The following is a 24255-nucleotide window of genomic DNA, read 5'->3' on the forward strand; positions in this document are numbered from 1 at the left end:
ACCAGACACGACCCAAACAAATTTGTATAGCTCATTTTTTAATTTCCGATATGCATTTACACGCATATTGTAAAGCAAATTAGCAAACAAATATACAAATACCTTAATGTTGTTTCTGCACGAATTACAAATGTATGCCTGGCACTAGTGTTCAAAGTGGGAGTACAGAAACTGGGCTTGGTGGAGAAGAACCTCGACAACGAAACCAAAGCAGAAACCAAAAAACGACAACACCCCGAGGTGAAGGACGACTGCGGAGCGTGGCCCCGTCCCTGCGGAGCGTGGCCCCGTCCCTGCGGAGCGTGGCCCTGTGGCCCCGTCCCCCGGACCGCCACCCACCACACAGCAGCACTGAACGACGACAGAGGACATACGTGGGAAACACAGAGGAGGACTGGGAACGCGAGCCGTGTGCATCCCCGCTCGCTGTGCATTGCAGTACGATAATCCATGGAATTCTGAGGTTAACAGTGCAGGTGCCTAGGCCCCCTCTGGGCCCTCGGTTCATTGCGTAGCATTTGTAATAAAGCATGTACAAAAACAGCAGTCTGTGGATTCCTGGGTGTTTTCCCCCCCGTCCCCCCTCGCAAGGGGAGGGGCGACGATGCACCATTACTGAGTCTCAAGATGGCGGTCGGACATCAACGGGTTGACAGGATTTACGTTAACAAGAGCCTGAGTGCTGTCTTTGGTAGGCAATTGAAAAAGTATTGATTTATCATGTCTACCACAGTGTATGAGCGAACACCTGCCACGGACACACAGACATTCTGAAATCATTAGCTTGAAGTCTTGAAGACACCGACGGACACTGACTGAAACAGCTTCTTTTTCCCCAAGGCACCATGAGTTAACACAGATATCAAAGTTCTGGTTGGATTCAGCGGTCAGAACCCTCCGACTGAACTCAACGTCTCCAGAACCGAACGTCAAAGACAAAAAAAAACAAAAAAAAACTTTGAACCAATTTCACAGAATTGACCAACCTCATTGGTTATCAAAATAACTAAACACGACCCATCTCCCCTACCCCCGCATAGCGTCCTGGAGACAAGTCTTTCTAGCGGGGCGTGAGGGCAGCTCCCAGCACTGGTCAGCTACACACACCTCCGCCCCCACCCTTCCTTTTCAGACTGGGGACCAATCCCCCCAGGAGAATTTTCCTACACTCCCACAGAATACCTAATAGATCCATATAATACAACCAAGACTCCTGGATCCCCACAGGTTCCTTTCCAAACATCCAGAAATAAAACACATTTTAACTGAACAAAAGTGGCCGACGATTTTTGAAATTTCATTTGGGCAAAAAACAAAACAAAAAAAAAGAACAATATTGCCTGGTCCCTATTAAGTTCCACAGAATTTTAAAGAGTTTAGGACTCCTGCATGGTGCTATATCCTCACTGAAGAGCCCGAGTGAACTATGGGTAATGTAGTTGTGGCACAGTGGTTTTCTTCACCCACCGAGGTTCATAGAGGACTGTAGCCAGCTGGAGGAATACAAAAGAGTTGAAGGTGTGGGAATGTGAGCTCTCGGGAGGAAACACCTGCATTCATCATCCTACCACCAAAACAGGCATGTCTGCAAGGAGGATACTCTCTGGTTTCACACAGAACACATCGACAGTCCCTGTCAGCGGACACAGACGACGTCCGCTCTCTGACAAACACTATATTAGCCATCTCCCCTCCGGGATGAAGCCCCGAAGACGCCAGGTTGAACTTCCGAAGCTGTGGTGGGGCCGCTCGGTTAGTGGGGAAGGGGGGGGGGGGGGGGGACAAGTGGGAGACTGACGTGGAGAGTCCGTGGAGCAGCACTTTGTGGGTGTTAGATCTCAGTCTGGATGCAGGGGTTCTTGATGCCGCCGCCGCCGCATGTGGACAGGGCCTGGCTGCTGCTGTTGTTGTTGTTGGGCTCCTTCAGCAGCTCGTCCGAGCAGGAGTCCGTCTCGGCGGGACCCACCAGGCTCACGTTGTCCTCCGTCCGGCAGCAGGGCGAGGACGCCGCGTCCGGACCGGCGCCGGGCGCCGGGGACGCCGCCGAGGAGGCCGGGGAGTGGGGCGGGAGCGGGCCGGGGGAGCGGCAGTGCCGGGCGGGGCAGCTCTCCAGCCGGTCGTTCTCCACCTCGGTCAGGGGGCTGACGGCGGCGAAGCGGGCGTGGTAGTCTCCTCCGGCGGCGACGGCGGCGTGGCCGCAGGAGGTCTTGGCGCTCTCCAGGTCGCCGCAGCTGAACTCGGACAGCTGCGACGAGTGGGAGTCGGCCACGGAGGGCAGGCTGCCGCTGAGGGAGGGCGACTCCAGCTCGGAGCTGGTGCTGCGCTGCTCCAGCAGCTGGGCGTCCATGTCCTCCCTGGTCTCGTTGATCTTGGTGCCTCCTCCCCCTCCTCCAGTTCCTCCCCCTCCTCCGCTCCTCCTCCGCAGCTTGCCCTTGCTCTTCTTCCCCGAGGCGCAGGGTTCCTTGGAGCCGCGGGCTGCCGGGGTGGAGGAGGCGGAGGGTGGGGCCCTGCCCTCGGCGGCGGGGCAGCCGGAGGGGCAGCTCCAGGCCGAGCAGCGGCCCGCGTTGCTGCCCGCGTCCTCCAGGCTGCTGCTGCCGCTGTGGTGCCGGAGCTTGACGGGCTTGGACTCGATGTCCACCTGGACCTCCATGCTGGTGCCGTCCCTGGACACGGGAGTGGGGGGGGGGGGTCGGTCAGTGTGTGAGCTGAGTGACGCCTCGCGTGTGTGTGTGTTTGTGTCAGAGAGAGAGAGAGAGAGAGTGAGTGAGGGGGTGTTTTCGGTGCCGCGTGCTGTGCTCACCTGTCCAGGGGCAGGTAGTTGAGGATGGACCCGGCCATGGCTTTGGTGCTGGCGTTGTCGCTGATGGTCCCCAGGCTGACGGTGGCCGACTCCCCGCTGAGGCTGCAGCGCTCCTTCTGGACGTCCGCCTGCACCTCCAGCCTGGAGAGGAGGAGGGGGAGGGGGAGGGGGGGATGATGTCATCACATACACCATCGATGACGGAACAAACGGGTGGCGGAGTTTGTCACGTCGTCGTCTTCTGGTGGCACTGGTTCGTGCTCGCTCACACACACACGCGCGCGCGCACACACCTGTGCAGGTAGTTGACCATGGCGCTGCCTGACAGGCTGCCGGTGATGCTGGCCCCGGCCAGGGCCATGGTGCTGGCGTTCTCACTCAGGTTGTCCCTCATGGTGCCCAGGCGCTCCATGTGACTGCCGCTGGCGCTGAGGCTGCCCGTCAGGCCGCACACGCTGCCCTCCCCCAGGCTGGGGTTGTTCCTGGAGTCCACCACGGAGGTGGAGTCTGGAGGAGGAGAGAGGAGGTGAGGGAAGGAAGGAAACGAGGTGAGGACCCAGGATCACCATTCTCATGTTAAAAAAAACATGATGTCGTATTTGTGTAGTTCCCCCTTAAGGGTGGGCGGAGCCAGCGGCGCTCACGCACCTGTGGCCGCCGCCCCGCTGCCGGCGTTCATGTCGTTCTCGTCGTCAAACTCGATCCGCACGCCCTTGCCGTTGCCCGCCGACACGCCGCACCCCCCGCTGCGGCACAGGGAGATGGGCACCACCCCGTACACGTACGCCAGCATGATGGGCACGCCCACGCCTGTGCACACACACACACCCACGCGGAAATACATAAGGACACGCACACGCGGAACATTTCCTGCAGTGACCAGACACATCCAGCAGAGGTCACCGTTGTACAGGACAGCTCGGCAAGGTGGCGTCTCCTGAGGTGAAATGACCCTTCGAGCAGAATCGAATGTGAAAACAAACAGCTTTACATAAGACCAGACCACGAGTACGCAGGAGAGAAGAAGGAGAAGGAGGAACAGTCACACCGGGATAAGTCGATAAACGGACAGGAAGTCAAGGTTTATGCCTGCCCATTATTTGTTGACCTTGCTCTCAGGGACTGCAGTAGGAGTTGGCATGATGGAGAGGAAGGGGAAGAGAGAGAGTGTAAGAGTGAGAGAGAGAGAGAGAGAGAGAGAGAGAGAGAGAGAGCTGGAAAGAGAAAGGGAGGAAAAGAGAGAGGTAGGTAGAGAGGGGGGGAACACTCACCCACGGTGACGGCTGCCACCACTGGAGACACGATGACTGACAGGGTCACGCCCCCAGCGATCACCAGGTTCCTCTTGTGGTTGGAGATATCCTTACCCTCGTAGCGGTTATGGATCTGAACCAGTCGGGGGGAGAGGAGACAGGGTCAGGGGGGGTGACCTTGTTGCAATAGTGAACTCTCTTCTACCCAGAACGTTTTGAAGTATTGAACACTACTCTAACCAGACCACTGCAGATAGTGTTGCAGTAGTGAACGCTACTGCAACCAGACAGCACTGCAGACAGTGTTGCAGTAAGCAACTCTAACCAGATAGTGTTGCAGTGGTGAACGCTACTCTTACCATTTACATTTAGTCATTTAGCAGACGCTCTTATCCAGAGCGACTTACAGTAAGTACAGGGACATTCCCCCGTGGCAAGTAGGGTGTCTTGCTCAAGGACACAACGTCATTCGGCTCGGCCAGGAATCGTACTGGCGACCTTCAGATTACTAACCCAATTTCCTAACCGCTCAGCCACCTGACTACCAGACAGTGTTGCAATAAGCAAATAATGAACGGTACTCAAACCCGATAGTGTTGCAGTTATGAACGCTACTCTAACCAGACAGTGCAGCAGAAATTAACACTACTCTAACCAGACACTGTTGCAGTAATAAATGGTGCTCTAACCAGGCAGTTGCAGTAATGAACGCTACTCTAACCAGTGTTGCAGTAATGAACGCTGCTCTAAGCAGACAGTGTTGCAGTAATGAACGCTGCTCTAAGCAGACAGTGTTGCAGTAATGAACGCTGCTCTAAGCAGACAGTGTTGCAGTAATGAACGCTGCTCTAAGCAGACAGTGTTGCAGTAATGAACGCTGCTCTAAGCAGACAGTGTTGCAGTAATGAATGCTGCTCTAAGCAGACAGTGTTGCAGTAATGAACGCTACTCTAACCAGAGTGTTGCAGTAATGAACGCTGCTCTAAGCAGACAGTGTTGCAGTGATGAACGCTGCTCTAAGCAGACAGTGTTGCAGTGATGAACGCTGCTCTAAGCAGACAGTGTTGCAGTAATGAACGCTGCTCTAAGCAGACAGTGTTGCAGTAATGAACGCTGCTCTAAGCAGACAGTGTTGCAGTGATGAACGCTGCTCTAAGCAGACAGTGTTGCAGTAATGAACGCTGCTCTAAGCAGACAGTGTTGCAGTGATGAACGCTGCTCTAAGCAGACAGTGTTGCAGTAGCAGTAGCAGAAGGTGGGGGAGAGGAGGAGAGAACATGGCTCTGGCTCAGCCTCCATCTTGGCAGGCTCTCCGGGGGAATTTAGAAAACTTTCTGGCAGAGGACCTTGGTTTTATTGTTCCTCTTTCATATTTACCACGGCTCTGTGAGTAATGACTGTCATGAGGGGGAAACATTTTTTGTTGAGTAATGTGTTATAGTGTTGCAGTCGGTGTTACGAGTGGTGTTCACTCGAGATACTGTAGTGGCAACCAGTTCAAAACGGAAACCAGACTCTCGCATTGCAACTGTACGACCACCAGATCCACGCGTGGCCTCACCTTCCGGCCCACGTACACCGGGATGCCGATGATCATGGCGGGGATGGCGATGCCTGCGATGAGGGCGATGCCCACGGGGGCGCCCACCAGCGTGCCCAGCTGCCACAGGATCTTCTTCTTCCGGCTCCACGGCTTCTTGCCCCAGAAGGTACACCCTGACGGACTGGAGGAGAGAGGGTGGGGGAGGAGGGGAGAGAGAGAGGGTGGGGGAGGAGAGGGGAGGATGGGGGAGGAGAGGAGAGAGGTTGGGGGAGGAGAGGAGAGAGGTTGGGGGAGGAGAGGAGAGAGAGCGTGGGTGAAGAGACGGCGAGGGAAGAGCACATCCTGACCATGTTGACAGACTGGATGTGAACTGGAAGTTTCCAAATGGAGCAGCCAATAAAAAAATGCTTTTTTCCCATTTCCTTTCCATTTCCCTGTCATCCTACTGCTACTGTAAAAGCTGAATGCTCTGACAGATGCGTGTGTGGCGTGTGTGTAGCGTGTGTGTGGCGTGTGTGTAGCGCAAGTGTGTGTGTGTGTCTCACCTCAGGTAGTGCAGATCCGAGATCTCCTTCATGCAGAGCCAACAGAACTCGCAGCCGCAGACGGCGCAGGTCATGTGATTGCAGCTGCCGTCGTTCATCTTGATGATGTACGCGGCGCAGCGCGGACAGGGCTTGATGTCATCAGCTGGGGGGGGGGGCGCGGCGGAGCAGAGGGGAGAAACACCGTGAGCGAAAACACAGCCAAGTGTCGCCAGACTAGTGTGTGTGTGTGTGTGTGTCTGGAAGAAGCGAGTGGAAGCGACTGAGGTGCGCGCGAGCGCGCGTGTGGGCGTTCCCCGCGTACCTGCGGCGCCGCTCTCCTGGCTGTAGCTGAGGGAGGAGGAGCGCGCGGTCCTCAGCCGCAGGCTCTGCGCCCGCTGCTGGCGCGCCGCGTCGCACGTCTGGTTGGGGTGCCACAGCTGCTTGCAGTGGTAGCAGAACTCGGTGCCGCAGCCCTCCCGCCCGCACGTCAGCTTGGGGCAGCTGGCGCAGCCGAAGGCGATCACCGCATACCTGCGAACCACGAGCAGGGGCGTTAGGGGGCGCCGTTTCGGTGGGAGGGTTCAGGAGATGGGGGAGGTAAAGAGGGGGGGGGAGGCCCAGACAGCCACCCTAGATCTAACGGACTCTATCTCTATCTGGCCCTCCCTCCCTCCAGTGTCTCCTTCTGCCAAATCCTCCTCCATCAGCCAGAGAATCAATCCTGTACTTCCAGTGTCCTCGCAGAGCCCTGCCCTCCTCCTATCAGGGAGGATGAATCCAGGGTTCCAATCTGCCCCAGTTGATCCCACACTGTTCACCGCTCCCAGCCTGCCTCCCTTTCCTCCCCCACATCTCCCTCTCTACTCCCTCCAAATCCCTCTCAAAGACCAGACGAGGTCTCGCCCCAGTTGACTGTTCCAGGGTCAGGGTGCGGAATCCTAACATGATCCAGGAAAAAAAACTCTGCAGCTTGATAGCATCCGTGTCCTAGCTGATACACACTGCAGACTGGACTAATGGACCCCAGGGGGGGGGGGATCGGGGAGGCCAGGAGGCTGGTTACAGGCTCTGGGCCTCAGGCCTGCTCTGGGGTTGTACCATGGTCTGGGCCAGGTCTCGCATTCGACCAGGGACAGGGTCGAGGGTTTTACAAGGACTGGGTCTGGCCTGGAGTTCCCATCAGTTTGTGTGGGCTGTCTCTGTCTACTGGCCATTGTTTTACAGTGATATATGAGATACGTAGGCCAAGAAAACTCTCCTGGCAACCAACGCAGCACTCGTCGCCAACACAAAACTAGGCTGCGCTACAACAGACCACTCCTAGCCCGAGACAACACAAAACTGTCCAGGCTATCCAAGGGACCCTCCTAGCCAAGCCTGGTGTGCTAGCCATCGGAACAGTGAGTCATAATGAAAGACTAACATTAACAGGTGGGGGAGGCCAGGTGACCCGGAGACAAGGAACGCCAAGACCGTGCAGACGGAGGTCATAAACCTTCAGTCGCGTCTCAAACACGGCCCGCTGGCCTGGCGACGTGTTGAACGGCTGTTCTTTGGGAACGGGACACAGACACGGAGCGAGAGCGCACAGAGGAAGAGGAGTTAGACACGTCTTTACGAGTTTTAGTATCGCAAACAATTCCTGGAATAAAAGGAAATGACTGCCGACAACACTCCCGAGTGGAGCCGGCCACACGTGAACAAGGCCCGAGGCGAGGAGCTCAAGTTCATCACCATCAAGATGATCAGACAGCTAACGAGTCTTGGCATCCGACCTCTCACACACAGACACACTCTCGCGCACACTCTCTCACGCACACACAAATTCTCTCTCACACACACACGCTCTCCCTCCCTCCCTCCCTCCCTCTGTCCGTCCGTACTTCCCTGCACTGCAGCAGCAGTGTGGCTCAGTGGCGGTGGGCCAGCAGGCAGTCACTCAGGAATGGAATTAGTCAGCTATCCACAGCCCTGCATGGCCCGGGAATTACTGACCAGGGAGGGACACATCAGGCCACAGTACAGACACAGAGACAGAGACACAGAGAGAGAGAGAGAGACAGAGACACAGAGAGAGAGAGAGAGAGAGAGAGAGAGAGAGAGACAGACAGACAGAGAGAGAGAGAGAGACAGAGAGAGAGAGAGACACAGAGAGAGAGAGAGACAGACAGAGACACACAGAGAGACACAGAGACAGAGAGAGACACAGAGAGACAGAGACAGAGACAGAGACAGAGACAGAGACAGAGACAGAGACAGAGAGAGAGAGAGAGAGAGAGAGAGAGAGAGAGAGAGAGAGAGAGAGAGAGAGAGAGAGAGAGAGAGAGAGAGAGAGAGAGAGAGAGAGAGAGAGAGAGAGAGAGAGAGAGAGAGAGAGAGAGAGAGAGAGAGAGACTAGATGTACATCTCCTGCGTAGGGGGGTTGAGGTCATGTTTACCCAGAACACACTGGTCCTGGTCTGGACTCTGGCCCTGGTCAAGCCCGGCCGTCAACAATAACGTTAACACGGCAACAGCAGATCAGGCATCTGCCCGCCTCCCTCCATGCACATCACCTCTCCTTCTCTCACCTCTCCTTCTCTCACTACTCCCTTCTTACCTCCTACCCTCCTGATGGAACACCCTCCACCCTATCCTGGCCACTCTCCTCTCCTCCTATCTCGTCCTCCTCTCCCCTCCTCCTCTCCCCTCCTCCTCTACCCTCCTCCTCTACCCTCCTCCTCTACCCTCCTCCTCTACCCTCCTCCTCTACCCTCCTCCTCTACCCTCCTCCTCTACCCCCCTCCTCCTCTCTCCTCCTCCTCCTCCTCCACCCCCCTCCTCCTCTCTCCTCCTCCTCCTCCTCCTCTCTCCTCCTCCTCCTCTCCCCTCCTCCTCCTCTCCCCTCCTCCTCTCCCCTCCTCCTCTACCCTCCTCCTCTACCCTCCTCCTCCTCTCTCCTCCTCTCTCCTCCTCCTCCTCCTCCTCCTCTCCCCTCCTCCTCTCCCCTCCTCCTCTACCCTCCTCCTCTACCCTCCTCCTCTCTCCTCCTCTCTCCTCCTCTCCCCTCCTCCTCTCCCCTCCTCCTCTCCCCCCCTACTCCCCCCCACAAGTCAATGGCAGTCCATCTGTTCCTACCAGGTATCTGCTGCGTACTAGGCTGGAGCCAGAAAGGCCATCTTTCGTGGCCAAGCTAATATTTGCTCTAGCAGGGGGTGGAGCTTAGGTAGAGTAAATAAAGTCTTTCCCCCAGGATCAGCCAGCAAGGCCGCCTGGCCTCGGAGTCCCTGACTGGTGGTGATAGTGACTCAGCTGGGGTGTGGAACACAGGGCTGCACCAAGGGGCTGAGACTGGGGGCTGGGACAGGGGGCTGAGACTGGGGGATGGTACAGGGGGCTGGGACTGGGGGCTGGTACAGGGGGCTGGGACAGGGGGCGGAGGGCTGAGACTGGGGGCTGAGACCGGGGGCTGAGACTGGGGGCTGAGACCGGGGGCTGAGACCGGGGGCTGAGACCGGGGGCTGAGACTGGGGGCTGGGGGCTGAGACTGGGGGCTGAGACTGGGGGCTGAGACTGGGGGCTGGGGGCTGAGGCTGAGACTGGGGGCTGAGACTGGGGGCTGGGGGCTGAGACTGGGGGCTGAGACTGGGGGCTGAGACTGGGGGCTGAGACTGGGGGCTGAGACTGGGGGCTGAGACTGGGGGCTGAGACTGGGGGCTGAGACTGGGGGCTGTGGCAGGGTCCTAAAGAAGGGGCTCCTCCCCTACCTCTTATCCTCTAACCAATCCTAACCATGATAATCCATGTGTGGTGTATTACACGTGTATTACACACACAGAACCCTCCACAATATCACATTACTGCTAATGGCTCTACAAATTGGCTGTACCATTTACCTTACCAACAGAGCCCTAGTAAATAGACTGGCAATCCATAAAAGAAAGGGAATCAGCTGTGTGTCAGTGTCACTCTGACATCCAGACACACAGTGATCCTATGAGACTGGGCTTCAGTTAGGGCCTGTTGTTGTCCTAGCGACTCCAAGGCACCAATCAGCAGCATGTTCTCTTCTGTGCCACCACTCTTGGCCCTGGCAGTGCCATCCTCCTCTCCTCTCCCACCCCTCTGGTCACGTGACCCAGGCTGGGCTCCAACCCTATTCTACTTATGAAAGCACAATGGGCCCAAACGCTGGTGTCAGCAGACCGCCGGCCAGACGCCACACTTTTGTTCCACTGCAGCAGAGGCCCAGACAGCTAGCTAGGGCTGTCCACAGAGCTGGACCAAAGGCCCAGACCAAAGGCCCAGACGGCTAGTTAGGGCTGTCCACATAGCTGGACAAAGAGGCCCAGACGGCTAGCTAGGGCTGTCCACAGAGCTGGACCAGAGGCCCAGACAGCTAGCTAGGGCTGCCCACCCATTTTCTGTGATGTGTGTGTGTGTCTGTGAGACTGTGTGTGCTGCACCCAATTCTCACCCGCAGTCGGGGGCGGGGCACCAGCGGCAGTCGGGGTCGGCCACCAGCCAGCGGCGCAGCATGAACTCCTCGTACTTCTCCATGAGGGCGTGGTCGGCCAGGATCATGCGGATGTCGTGGGGGTTGAAGCGCTCCGAGCACTCGGGGCAGCAGATGTTGATGCGGCTCTCGGAGATCTCGATGCGCAGGTACTGGCGCAGGCAGTCGGCGCACGAGCGGTGGTGGCACGTCATGATGTCCGGGAAGCAGTCCCTGGAGTGACGCAGAAGGCACAGGGGGCACTCCAGCAGCCCCGAGGAGGGAGGGGAGGAGGGGCCGCCGGCGACGGAGGAGCCTCCCGAGGAGGTGGAGGCCGCCCCCGCCACGGAGAAGGCGGAGTTCTTGTCGTTGCACATCTCAGAGTGGATGCTCTCTATGCTGGCGATGCCGTCCACCCCTCCCAGCCCGACGTGGAGCTCGCGGGACTTGCGCTTGGGCTCGCGGCGCCGTCGGAAGAAGGCGGCCAGGGACAGGCGCCTCTTCTTGGGGGCCTTCTTGACCGAGGGAAGGCTGATGGAGGAGGCGGTGGACTGGAGGTCCCTGTCCGAACCCATCTGCTGGTGCTTCTGGAGACTCATGTCTCCTCCAGAGAGGGGTAGAGGGGAACCGGCCACGCCCCTCACATGGACAGGGAGGGCCAGGCCTGGGAGGGGGAGAGGGGGGTGGACGGGGGAGGGGGGTGGGGGTCCGGGGTGGGGGGACAGGTTTTCCGCGGGCGGGGCACGGTTTAAGACATGGTGGCTTCTTCCGGTGAATCAATCATATCAGCCAGCTAGCCCCTCTCAATGTGGGGCTTCGACACCTCAATACCTGAGTGGGAGAAGAGAGAGGGGGGGGGGGGGGATGAGGGGGGAGAACATCTGTCAGACCAGTAACTTTAAAAACGTACACACAGTTAACCTACTGTTGTCCATTGGAAAGTTGTCCAAGTTGAGTGAGTTCAAAAGGTTGTTCATACACCCAAATAACCCAATTTGCCATCAGACAGAAAGCCCAAACACTCCCACCAGCTGAAAGAGGTTATGTTGACTTGATTTGATCAGACACGTTAGAACACCATCTCCTTGCTGCTCCAAACAGCTGTGTTCGGAGACTGCTGTCAGTCTCCCTGCCAGGGAAAACATCTGCTCTCAGATTGAACGCTCATGTAACAATGACGTCTGCCCACAAGGAGAGGAATGCCACCGTGGAGAGAAGAGCTCAAGAGCAGAAGCTCTCATTCGTCACTCGGACTGGCAGAGGTCCAGAGATGTGAATAAAAACACTTAGCCGGCTATTGTGAATAAACAAAGTCTCCCTGTAAACAACAGCCTGCAAACCAAGGCCACCAATGTAAACACATTTACTTACTATCACACACACACACCTCTGACTACTAATCCATTATTTTGTGTGTTGTTAAGGTTTGTCATAGCCCATTGACTAATTATCTTGTCATGAGACAGGGCAGGTGGTCTCCAGATAGCTAACCTTAAAGATTATGTGCAGTTTGCTTGACAACCAAGCAAGGAGTTAGACAACCTTGTACCACTGACAGCCCATGTGTTTGTGTTATGCTTCCATGGTATCACAGCTGACTATCAAGGTCTGACTGACCAAGGTGATAGGAAGTAAGTTAATGGTATGCAATTTAACTGACTCATTACAGACTAGGTCTCATAAGCTCCCGGTATGCACGCAATTGTATGTTAGTTTCATATTGAGCTAGCCTGGTGTATACGCTTTTAAGTCTGCAAACACACACACAATATTCAAGTTAACGTTAAGAGATTAGATACACACTTGGATGCATATTGTCAGGTGTCACACCACCAAGTGATGGTCTCCACAGAAGGTGGGCAAAGCAAACATTTGTCACAATAGACGACTTAAAAACGTTTAAATGTTATCCAAATATAATGGCTGGTTGGGCATATTCTAAATCTTACAGTATGACGTTGGCTATAATTATGATACATACGTGAGGAATTATAAAAAGCGGGTAAATGCGTTAATTCCAGGCTCAGTCTTAGAGCTACCTTTCTATTACAGAGGTTAGCCCGAGCATACTACGTTAGCTAGCTGCGAAAAACAATAACTTGGCTAACTAACGCTAACTATCGTTCTCCAACCCAATGAAGTCAGAGGTATAAATGTATAGATGCAACACGACCCATCAGAAATTTAGATAGATAGCGAGTTAGCAACTGGCAGCCGAGTGATCAACAGTGGGTGAACTGCAAGTAGACTACTAGTTAGTTCTGAGACTGAGTATTTCCTGGAACATAAACATTCCATGGAACGTTAAACAAAAATAAACGCATCACGTTCTGTCGCAATCTAAGATAGCTAAATGCGAAAGGTTGCTAATGAAGTACAAACGCTAGCAAAATCAGGTAACAATTTACAAAAGCGACACATTATAATGTGTTTATATAGTCATCTTTGATTCCAGCGAATAGACTAAGCTAGCACTAGCTAACTCACACAGCAGGCAATAGCTACCTACCTAGCTCTCGCTAGCTCGTTTGCGTGCTAACGAGACGTTAGCTCGCTAGCAACTGGGTTGGAATTATTAGGAGTCAACCAACATAGAAACGCAGTGAACGTACCTATTAGCAAGTGCAAAACTACTTGTCTTGAGATATATCAAAAAATCAAAGCCTTCTCTTTACATCCTGGTCCTGATCAAATAAAACTGGTAAAAGCTGTCTCGTCACTTTCACATTTTCCAATATACTTCTTTTCGGTCGGCGGTCCCACCTTCATCCGCTCTGATCAACAGCTCAAGCTCACCCGTTGTTCATTGGTCGCGTTGACTATTCGAAACTGTTTTTCCATATCTCGCGAGACTCTGTTCATGTACAAACGTAGACATGTTAAATCACGATTTATTTTGAGATTTGTCAGCTGGATACATTTGACAGATTGATTAATCACTTTCGAACTGAAAAAGGTCATTGGAAAGGACGTTGGAAATGAAAATGTGTTCATTCCCATACAGACAATATGGGAATATGCTCACATGCTTCTCATAACTGTTAGAGATAGGGGATACATTAGGATACTGCCTGGCTTCATGGAATTTGAAGTTAAAGAAAGTCATGTCAGTCAATAGATGTTAACGTGCAGAGTCCTCTGCACAGTCCATTTAATCAGAAGATCTATCTATAATATTGTTTAAATTGTTTGAGCAACATATATATATATATACACACACAAAGGATATATACAGCACCTTTGAATATATATTGAATAATTTTGTTGGGAGAAGCTGCTCAAAACACATCAAACACATGTTCTCTCACATGGAAAAGAAATATGCTGGTGTCGACAAATTGCTGACACACAAGACTCACTGAATTTACAGCTCCCATTTTCTCTTCCCTCGCATCCAGGCAGATGTACCTCCATCTCGCCCGCCTTCTGTCTGAGAACGGGAAGCGCAGTCACTGTGAGGTATTTGATCACTAACACCTGCACACAGCAGATGAGCGTAGTCAATTCCTGGCAGACTTCTAAACAGAGCAAGTATTTTGCATCACAGACAGAGTCCTCGACATTCAACACCTTCACAACCAACCAAGATTCAAATAGATATTAAAAAAGCTACTGCTCTGTATTTAATAGGTCGGAAGACATAAGATGATAGAGCTCCCTGTCATGAAACACACACACACATAATTGTTGTAATTCCCCTTCATGAATCAGAACTGAAACCCAGTGCTAACCCAGACTCTGTATTCTGTGTCCATAGCAACCAGACAAACAATCATAAAGTCTTCCTTCACTCTCCAAACACTTTCACTATAAAAGTAAGTCATAGCTTTTATGATTTGAAGAACCAGTGGCGAGACTGTAAGACTATAAGACAGATGTTATAAAATGAATGTAGTTTTTTGAGAATGCACAGACACACATTAGCCCCGTCACTGAAATAATGGATATCACACATACAGTAGAGTGAACAATCTTTTCAACTCCTTCCAAAACACAGTTAAAACTAAATAGTTTGCTTTGAAATATGCAATTGCACAACTCTTCCCAGATATGTGGCACAGACAGGGCAGACAGACGTGTTGCATCCACCCTAGAGAGGATTACATGAACAACCTTCCAGTGTCTTCTAAAATGGAGGGGTGACGAGGCACCATGCGAGGAGAGTAAGAGTGTCCCTTTTACCACTAGTCTCACATCAACCAGTCTGACTCATTTCTTTCGTTTTGACTTCCTGTTAATTCCCCATCAAGCGAGCCAGCTTCTCTGAATAGAGATTGAATATCAGGCCCAGACAAGTGAGAGGCAGCAGACTGAGAAGGCATCACGTGACATGAGGAATCTGGGGTAAGCTGAGGCTTTTATACACTCAAAAGATGCAGGTCAGCACAACAGACTAGGCAGAGCACTGTTGTGTTGCTGCAAGAAAGCTGCTACTTTATGGTTCTTTCTGCTGCACATGATTCACCTCACACTTAAAGAGCTCCCTGCCTTGTACTGCAGCTCAGGGGTTTTTTATGAGAAAATGAAACGGTTCCAGACGGAGGAGGGTGGAATATAAAAAAAACGCTTGGAAAACAAAGGTGGTGAGAGTTTGGGAAGATGGTGATCAAGATAAGACTCTTCTGTGAGGGTCTGTCTTTATAAGGCATTTTTAGACTGTAAATAGCTAGCTGGCTGTGCTTATTGTCCATCCCTGGGCAGAGAGCCTGAGGTGAACCATCTTGGTGAACCAAGACAAATAACAGAATTCCCGCACCACGCAGCTATGTCCTCTCATACAGCTATCAAACTGTGAAGACAAAATATGTTTATCCCAAATCTCTCCATGGGCCATGAACAAACACCAACAATAAACATGCTACAGTCCGAGCTCGATGACCTCTTGAAAAGTTCCTCCGAATTGGTCATGTGCTGCGCATCAGTGCTAAAGTATGCTAAGGTCGAGTCCAGCTTAAACAAGGAGGTTGTAGGTCTGGAAATGTTTGTGTTGGAGTCTTGGTGAGACATTGGAAGTGCCTGCTGTTCTAATAAAACACAGCGTCCAGGCTTGGAGAGTCTGACTCCCTTGCCAGGCTGTAGACATTGGCTCATGAGGGAACCTAAGAGAAGTCTAAAGGCTTTGTTTTGCTGGTGCTGGTTGTTCAAAGAAATACCACAGCATATCTGAAATTTGGGAAGTTAATGAAAAGTAATCAAATGTCTGGCATTGTTAAGAAAAACTAATCGTTGAGATGCAGATTGAACTATGACGCCAGCCAAGCTTTATGAGAAAAGAACCAGAAACTATTGGCATGGAAGAACCTCCAATTCTCATTCCCAAACCATGTACTGTAAGAAAATGAGATGCAGGCATATTATGGGTCTGAATGTTGCTCTCTGGGAAACTCCTTAGTTAATCAAAGTTGCTGCCCTCTATCCCCTTGACGCACTCAACCATGGTTCCCACAAACACCCTGCCAAGTCTCCTCTGCTCTAGTTTAAAGAGTTTACACTGTTAGAGGGCAGAATGACATGATGGAACCCCATTTCCAGTGTGCACTGATGGTGTGAAGTGCTATAAACAGAGATCCAGCTTTGGAGGAACAGTTGAAGCAACTAGGTTACAAGAGACAGGCCGCTGTCTCTAACGTAAACAGAAAAGCAGATACCGCCCCTGGGACTAGCATGAGGGACCAGATAATATGCATGTGGGGGAACTGAAGCTACATCCAGAGTTAGAGGCATCATAATGAAAACATGATCTAGGACTCGATCAAAGCCGATCATAAATACACACATGGACATATTTGTTTATATAATCCAATATGGGAAAATGTGTTCCAAGTGGCGTAAGAACTGAACTTGTCAATCGACTAGGCACTGACACAAACAGCCTAAACTCTGCTGCCACCTGGAGGTGTGTGTTGGAGGTTGGAGGCAGTTTCTTGTCTCCAGATGCACTTTCGAAATACAAAACAGCATTTGTACTTCTGTTGGAAGAGAACACTAAGCCTTTATCAATTCTGAGCTGGAAGAAGGGCCCAATCCAAATTGTTTGAGAGATTTATTACAGCCAGCAGCATTACAACCCTAATAACTTTTCAAAATGCTCAGCTATCGCCTCTGTACACACATATCAGTTGACATTCTGAGCAACGACAGAGCAAAGGACAAAGTATGTAAGTAGGAATGTATTCATCCCATTTTTCAAACCTTCCATTTTCTAATTTTTCTATTTTTTAAAGAAACTTTTGTATTCTTATCATCAAGGTCTAGCTTGACTTTTACTAGACCTGGCAAAGTCAATCATCCGTTCTTTTTTTAAAGATATAAATTTATTCATTTTGCAATGTTTTCGGTGTTTTCAGTTTTTCGATGTTTAAACGTTTTTTTTTTTTCAAACTTTTTCTTCGGTGAAGCAGGTTTCAATGATTTCCATTACCTGAAAAGGGAACACAAAATTAGCAGCACATCAACGCCAAGATATGAAATCATCACGTCAGCATAATTGACCTGGGCTGCGTTTCCCAATAACGATGGATCGTAGCAAAAATCGAGCAAGAAACGAATCCATCCAATAATTCTTACATGCGTTTCCCAAACATGCTTGTAAGGAGTAGTGCAAATTTTCAAGAGACACTTTAGCTACAATGTCTTTGGGAACGGCCCACAAAACTAGGATGCATCGTAGGCCTACGATGGATTCTATGATCAACTTTGGCTTACGACGCTTTGGGAAACGCAGCCCTATTTGTAGTTATTAGTGTTACACATTTTCATGCATAATTCATTAGTAAGTAAGTACTGAGTAGCTTTACTTCCTCAACACACCTCGTCTTAGACGCTGGGGACTCCAGCGGGGTTGGTCGTTTTCTGTGCGGCCTCTTTGGCCTGGTGGGCCTGCAACACAGCAACAGCCTCGTCGACCTGAGGGGCGGAGCAACAAGGATGTGTTACACATTAGCAGAACCACAGTCACCAGGCAGAGAGGGGGGACCATGGTGAGGTGTTGACTGACCTTAGAGCGCAGTGACTCGGGGGACTCCAGCATGTGGAGTAGCTCAGAGTTGTCAATCTCCAGCAGCATACCAGTGATCTTCCCAGCCAGGCTGGGGTGCATGTTCTGGATCAGGGGGAACAGACGCTCACCTAGGAGGGGGAGAGGGGGGTGCTGTGGTTAGAACCACACTGATAACCACTATGTTCTAGAATGAGAATCTGTTGGACACACCAGCAGAGAAGGAAAGGGTGCAGTGTTTCCAAACCAAGTGTGGAGAGCATGAACTAAAGAGAAGCTCGTCATTCAACCAAGCTGTAGTAGGGGATTGTAACTAGAGGCCAGTCTCACCCAGCATCTGCTTCTGTTCCTGAGGAGGGGCAGCAGCCAGCATGGAGGCAGTCAGGGGCTCCTGGCCTTGGACATGGACAGCCGGCTGCATGGAGGAAACGGACATCAGTCACCTTACAAGCAACGCATGACTACCCAGAGGCCACACCCCCTGAAGACGTTCTGTGTGCGCGCGCATGCGGGGGGGGAGGGGTGGGTACCTGCTGCATGGCGACCTGGGGCTGAGAGGCCATGTGCTGCTGGGGGTTGCGGACGCCGGCGGCGTACTTGTACTGGGGCATGGCACGCACGGGGGCGGGGGCCGCAGACGCACCGGCGGGACGCTGGCCCAGAGCCTGGGTGGCTGAGGAGACACACAGGAAGTCGAACCGGAAGTCAGGATCACACCCATACAACGTTAAGAGGGCAACAATATTTTGCCATCGTGGAATTTTGTAGATCATTCAGAAATTGACTTGAATCCTGGATTTCCTATACTCGGAGGAAGCGAGGCACCAAAGCGGAGGGTGAAAAGCTGCCGTCTTTTAGGCTGTGCTGTCTGGCCCTCTGGATGTGTCGTACTCACCCATGCGCTGGGAGGTCATCATGCGTGGCACCTGGGAGGTGGTGGGCCGCATGGCGTTGAAGGTCTGCGGGCGTGGCGCGGACGGACGCATAGCGTTGGGCATGTTCTGGAAGTCTGGAGCCGGAGGGGGGGGAAAGAGAGGGGTGGATGAGACCGGCAGACACAGCTAAGGGGATCAGGTACTGATCAGCCTATGAGGTCAAAGGCTTTGCAGGAAACACCTTTTGGTGCTCCTGGCCTGGGTCAAGTTTGGTCTATGATAACTGTGTTGCAAGTATTGTATCAAAAGGCTGGATATTATGTCATCATCTTTAGCAAAACCAAGTGAAAATGTGCAATATACATATAGTTAAGGAATGATACGAATCAATTCTGCGGGTAAACTGTCGACACAACCCCCTTCCCCCACAGCCATAGTCAGTATACTAGTGGTCCTGTATGGGTGTGTGAGTGTCCCGTTCTCTGTACTCACGTTGAGGTCGGACTCCCTGGGTGGCCCAGCGAGGGCTGGGTCTGAGCTGGGCCAGCTGGTTGGCTGAGTAGTAAGCAGCACGGTTCTGGGCCTGAGAAGAACCAAGAGGTACCGTTACCATTCTGGTCCAGAAGGTTCTTTTAACATGCCCTTCCTTCCCAATGCTGTTATGCTGGATCTGTGCTCCTGTTCTATCCAACTCCACACAACGTGCTTTGACAATTAGTCAAGGCGTAGATTGTGTCTGCCTGCGTCTGTCTGTCTGCCTGCGTCTGTCTGTCTGCCTGCGTCTGTCTGTCTGCCTGCGTCTGCCTGCATCTGTCTGCCTGCATCTGTCTGCCTGCATCTGTCTGCCTGCATCTGTCTGCCTGACATCCAGCCTTGAGGGTTCAGTTCCTCAGTAGACAGATGTGGGGATGGTCCTTTACCTGCGGGATGGCAGCCATGAAGTAGCCCGAGGGCGGGGCAGGCTGGTAGGGGTTGATGACCGTGTTGGGTACAGCTCGGACGGTGGCCATCCTCTGCATGTACTGGTTGGTGAGGTGAGCCTGGCGCTCTTCCTTGCGCTGGGCCAGCGCCACGTACAGGGGCTTGGTGGCCACGATGCGGCCGTTCATCTCCGTCACAGCCTTGGTGGCCTCTTCGGGGGACGAGAAACAGACAAAGCCGAAGCCCTTGCTGCGTCCGCCCTCCATCATGACCTAAAGATACGAGAGAGACGCCATGTTGAATCCGTCCACTTCAAATTTGGAACACTTTCTATACAACACCTTTGGTAAAAAAAAAATCAACTAACAAAACAACTAACAATTCCCAGGAAGGGCTACCTTGGCGCTGGTGATGGTGCCAAAGGGAGTGAACTCCTTGCGGAGTCGCTCGTCGTCCAGCCCGTCGTCGAGGTTCTTCACGTACAGGTTGACGCCCTGGTAGCGGGTCATTCGGTCCTGTTTCATCTGCTCAAACTTGCGCTTCAGCTCGTTCTGCCGCTCGCCCTTCTTCTGGGCGCGGCCCACGTACACCTGGCGCCCGTTCAGCTCCTTGCCATTCATGTCGTCCACGGCCTGGGGCAAGGAGAGATGCCACAGAGCTTCTAATGACACCACCGCTCAAGACATTCAGACAGCCCGCCCGCGAGGAGCCCGCGGAGGAACGGTCACTGACCTTCTGGGCGTCCTCGTGCCTCTCGAAGCTGACGAAGCCGAAGCCTTTGGACTTCCCGCCGTCGTCCGTCATCACGCGGATGCTCAGGGCCGGTCCTGCACCGACACAACATCAGACCTGTCACGTGGTGTCATCCCCCCCCCCCCTCAATGCCAAAACACGACCTATTGTAGAGCGCAGCGACACCGGATGAACAATCACCGTATTTGTTGAACATCTCTCTCAGTTTCTCGTCGTCCATGTCGTCTCCAAAGTTCTTGATGTACACGTTGGTGAATTCCCTGGCACGGGCACCGAGTTCAGCCTCTCGTTCCTTGCGAGACTTGAATCGGCCCACAAACCTATAGCGTCGGGAGTTACAAAGCAGTGTAACTAAAAACAGCATGTGCTTAGATCAGCTGACCGGAAACAGGAAAAGGTCACTCAGGGTTTTTCCGCCATAGAATAGTTAATGATACAGATCATGACGATACATATTAAAACTGTTTTGTTTGCCTGGTAACTGGATTTCTATATTACAACCACAAAGTTAGTTGATATTATTCCCACACTATTAGTAGGGTGCTGCTGTTAAACACTTAAAACACCACAAATCAACATGGACCCACAACGACCAAATGGTAAACCCGTTTACATTTGCGAGTAAGGGGGAAAAAAAGAGAGCAAATAACAGCCCACTTACACTTTTCTGTCATTGAGCAACATGCCGTTCATTTTTTCAATGGCCCTCTCTGCAGCCTCCTGAGTCTCAAAGTGCACAAAGCCGTAGCCCTTTGAGCCATTCTCATCACAAACCACCTTGGGGAGAGGACATGTGTTAAATGTTAAAGCAAAAACCATGCAAGTCGAGGTGGCTGTCCAGATTTACCAACCGGTGATCTATTCTGCATCTATATGCATCGTTGTTGTAACATGCTGAACTATTAGGCTCACAATCACTTGCAAAATGCATTCAAGTACACGCAAAGAAACACGTTCCCCAGAGCAGTCTTTTTCTTACCTTGCAGGATAAGATGTTGCCGAAAGCAGAGAATGTGTCGTAGAGGGCTTTGTTGTCGATGGACTTGTCCAGGTTCTTGATGAAAATGTTTCCCACTCCGCTTTTCCGTAGGGAGGGGTCCCTTTGAGACCACATTATACGGAGCGGTCTTCCCTTGATTACGTCAAAATTCATGGTGTCCAGGGCACGCTCGGCTGAAAAAGAGAGGCGACACCATCAGCCACACCCCCAGGTGGTAATTCTCTGGCGGTCTCGGTTAGGAAAAGAGTGGCAATCACAATGACATAATGCCAATCAATGCAAGACCGTACTTTACTACAGCAGAATAAAGAAAATGCTTAATGTATCTTTGCGGCTCATGCGTAGTCTTTCAGCTGGTCGTTACAATAAAATACGCTATTGGTCAACAGGGGGTGGGTCTTCGAGCCCGCAAAATGCCTAGAAATCGTGAAACAACGATTCATCAGATCAAACATTCAATGGTCTTACCCCTTTTTGTACAACTCAATTCTATTTCACGTTTAAGAATTGTGGCAAGCACCATCGCCACATTAAATAGCTTGCATGACATTCTTTGAATTCATTAACCGGTGAAGACAACCAAGGTTTGATGAAGGAAAATGGCTTACCGTCAGCTGGCTGTTGGAAATTAACGTATGCATATCCAAGAGACCGGCGAGTGATCATGTCTCTGCATACTCGGATTGATAGAATCGGCCCGGCTGGACTGAATTTCTCGTACAGCATGGCTTCAGTAACATCTTGGTGTAGGTCGCCCACGTACAGCGAGGCCATGGGGTAACTAGGCGCGCTAGGATTCATGCCTGATGAGGACGGACCGTGCACTAGAGCGGCACCGCACGAGTGTAGCAAATATCCAACTAGGAGAAAATAAGATCGTTATCTAGCTGTCTGACAACCAAAGCCCCGGGTCTCTGCAAACCGAGACAGATGATTCCGGTGAAAACTTGAATGTCCTTTGTTCCGTTTTCGTCAAGGTTTCGGTACTGCGCGCAAGACGAGGACAGAAACGTGGGCCAGACTATTTCTGGGTAGCTAACGATTCGGACAATATGGCCTTGCTACGCTAATGCAGATAATACACCGTCTCTATTCTTTCACAACGTTGTGGCAAGCTATAGTTACAACAAATAATTATATATCGACAAATACAATAAAAAGTGCAAATTCTAACAGCACAAGCTGGCAACAATATTTCGTTGGCTAAGCACCCCACGCTTTCAAAAATGTCGGCAAAATAGCTATAGCTAACTTGATTAGCACTATCGTCGTCTTCCTTTGCGTCTTGTTCACGTTGGCTTGAAAATCAAATCCTGCTTCACCGATTTCTTTTTCTTACAAAAATAATGTTTATGTCAATAGTCTAGCCTTTGATGTTTCTCATAATAATAATAAAATGTGTGCCGAGACTAGCTCCGGTGCACACTCTACGCAGACGAATAACAGGAATGAAATGTCATGTGGATGGAATGCCGAGTCTACACCGCGACGCTGGGCGACGACTGTGACGTCACTTTTGGTTTAGTTGTGGACATGTGCTGCTTTGGAAAACCAAAAAGATCTGTATTGAACATTAAGATCAAATCTTAAATTCTCCTGTTTCCATGCAATTATGATATATGTATAACACATTACTATGCTATTCTGTTTGGTTGTGTTTTTTTTAAATAATTATTTAAAGAAGGAAAACAAGAGCTTCTTTGGATTAATACGAATAGTATTTATGAGTACATTACATTCACGATATTGATGGCCGAGTAGCATTCCTTGTGTGTAAACCCAACATAATTCTCTGGAGTTCATAGAGGGACATAAATAAATGCCTCCAATGCATTTTCACAAATACAATGTATTAATCAGTGTATACTATACGGAAAATGTGTCCCTTGAGATTACTTTCAATGCAATCTCGTCTCGCAAAAAAAGTGATTCTGTAGTGGGTTTTTAAAATGAATGATTGATAAATGAAATTAATCAGCCCACTTCCACACAGGCCCAAAGACTTTCGTCTTAAAAATAATGTATCGGTATCAACAGCAGGGGGGGCAGTTGAGCAATGTAAAAGCATACGACCATGTCAAACGTCATTATGTCAAATATATCACATTCTTCACCTAAACCATTTATTATCACCGTCATGCATATACAATGTAAGAAAAAACTTTGTGGAAATGTCAGAGTTAACCAGTACCACTGTTCACGCATCTACCACTGTATGATAAGAAAAGCAGAAGACATCAGGGTACAATGGCTGCTCTTATAGCGGGGCACCCAGCAAACCTTTATAGGTGAGATACGATGTTGATAGGGCCCCATGCATATCAATACTACCAGAAAGACCTCTACGGAGATCATGACGACACCTCAAGGTAAGGATAGTACTCTATTGGCCCCTGATTTCTTTTTGTCTTGTATTTGCTTACATTTCTGTCAAATTAATTCTGTGTGTCTATATGATCATCTGCACCATGGACTAACTTGCCACCAAGGTGCCACTCAGTAAATGGCAAATATCTGAAAAATCAAGAAATGTATTTAAATTCAGTTTCTGAAAGTTAGACGTCTCCTACACATGATGTTTAAATAGGTCTTATTGACTATTCATTCTTAAGAAGAAGCTGGGAGGCTCAGATCCCTCCTACATCCTGGATTCGACAGACAGGCAGACACCTGATACTACGTGGGTCTGCTGGGCCATACTGAAACACAAAGCAACCTCCCCTCCATCCCCAGAGGAAATCCTTGATCTGATCATGCTGGTATCAGCTGTATAGAGAAGCACATACACCTACCCCATTGAAGGAGGGCTTTGTGTATTATGAGCTACTAGTTTCTCCCTCTTCACTGCTCCAGGGGCAGGGCACACCTCACATCGTTGAAGGGAAGCTGTTGAATTGGGGTTTCAGGCTTTAGGGTTCATGATGAGGCACCAAACAGACACTCTTCATGACAAAGGCATCACCTGACCACCAAGAGTTTGGCTCAGCTTGTGGGGGGTCTAGGTGTAAATGAACAGAACCGTTAACTGTTCAGGGCAGCGGCCAGGAGAGTTGATGGGCTTCTGCCTCCGCCCCTCTTGACTCAGTCTCATCCAGACAAGTGATTCATATTC

General features: G+C 51.1%; 2 protein-coding genes and 1 long non-coding RNA gene across 4 annotated transcripts; 1 reads left to right on the forward strand and 2 right to left on the reverse strand.

Annotated features, from left to right (window-relative positions):
* Window positions 1-21: 21 nt before the first annotated feature.
* On the reverse strand, window positions 22-11274 carry LOC146300970 (E3 ubiquitin-protein ligase RNF19A-like). The gene is made up of 9 exons (XM_084708452.1): window positions 10580-11274; window positions 6446-6654; window positions 6142-6286; window positions 5615-5777; window positions 4072-4186; window positions 3449-3610; window positions 3094-3307; window positions 2801-2941; window positions 22-2663 (listed from the first exon to the last, which is right to left on the reverse strand). Exons 1-9 carry the CDS (start codon window positions 11194-11196, stop codon window positions 1832-1834), a joined length of 2598 nt encoding a protein of 865 aa, XP_084564578.1. The 5' UTR covers window positions 11197-11274; the 3' UTR covers window positions 22-1831.
* Window positions 11275-12611: 1337 nt separating this feature from the next.
* On the forward strand, window positions 12612-15373 carry LOC146300971 (uncharacterized). Of its 2 annotated transcripts, XR_014767203.1 has the most exons (5): window positions 12612-12993; window positions 13996-14124; window positions 14355-14412; window positions 14646-14760; window positions 14848-15373. It is a non-coding gene; the product is annotated as an uncharacterized LOC146300971 (long non-coding RNA). The 2 variants fall into 2 exon arrangements; XR_014767202.1 differs by having other exon boundaries at window positions 12617-12993; window positions 14646-15373.
* Window positions 15374-16623: 1250 nt separating this feature from the next.
* Window positions 16624-22628, reverse strand: LOC146300972 (polyadenylate-binding protein 1A). Its single transcript, XM_084708496.1, has 14 exons — window positions 21752-22628; window positions 21123-21316; window positions 20805-20920; window positions 20324-20463; window positions 20123-20217; window positions 19789-20022; window positions 19390-19662; window positions 18962-19052; window positions 18490-18603; window positions 18125-18267; window positions 17925-18009; window positions 17595-17725; window positions 17408-17503; window positions 16624-17018 (listed from the first exon to the last, which is right to left on the reverse strand). Exons 1-13 carry the CDS (start codon window positions 21942-21944, stop codon window positions 17414-17416), a joined length of 1899 nt encoding a protein of 632 aa, XP_084564622.1. The 5' UTR covers window positions 21945-22628; the 3' UTR covers window positions 16624-17018; window positions 17408-17413.
* Between the last annotated feature and the right edge of the window lie 1627 nt (window positions 22629-24255).

This window comes from Hypomesus nipponensis, chromosome 2 (assembly GCF_054491055.1).
Source record: "Hypomesus nipponensis isolate SF chromosome 2, ASM5449105v1, whole genome shotgun sequence".
NCBI lineage: Eukaryota > Metazoa > Chordata > Actinopteri > Osmeriformes > Osmeridae > Hypomesus > Hypomesus nipponensis.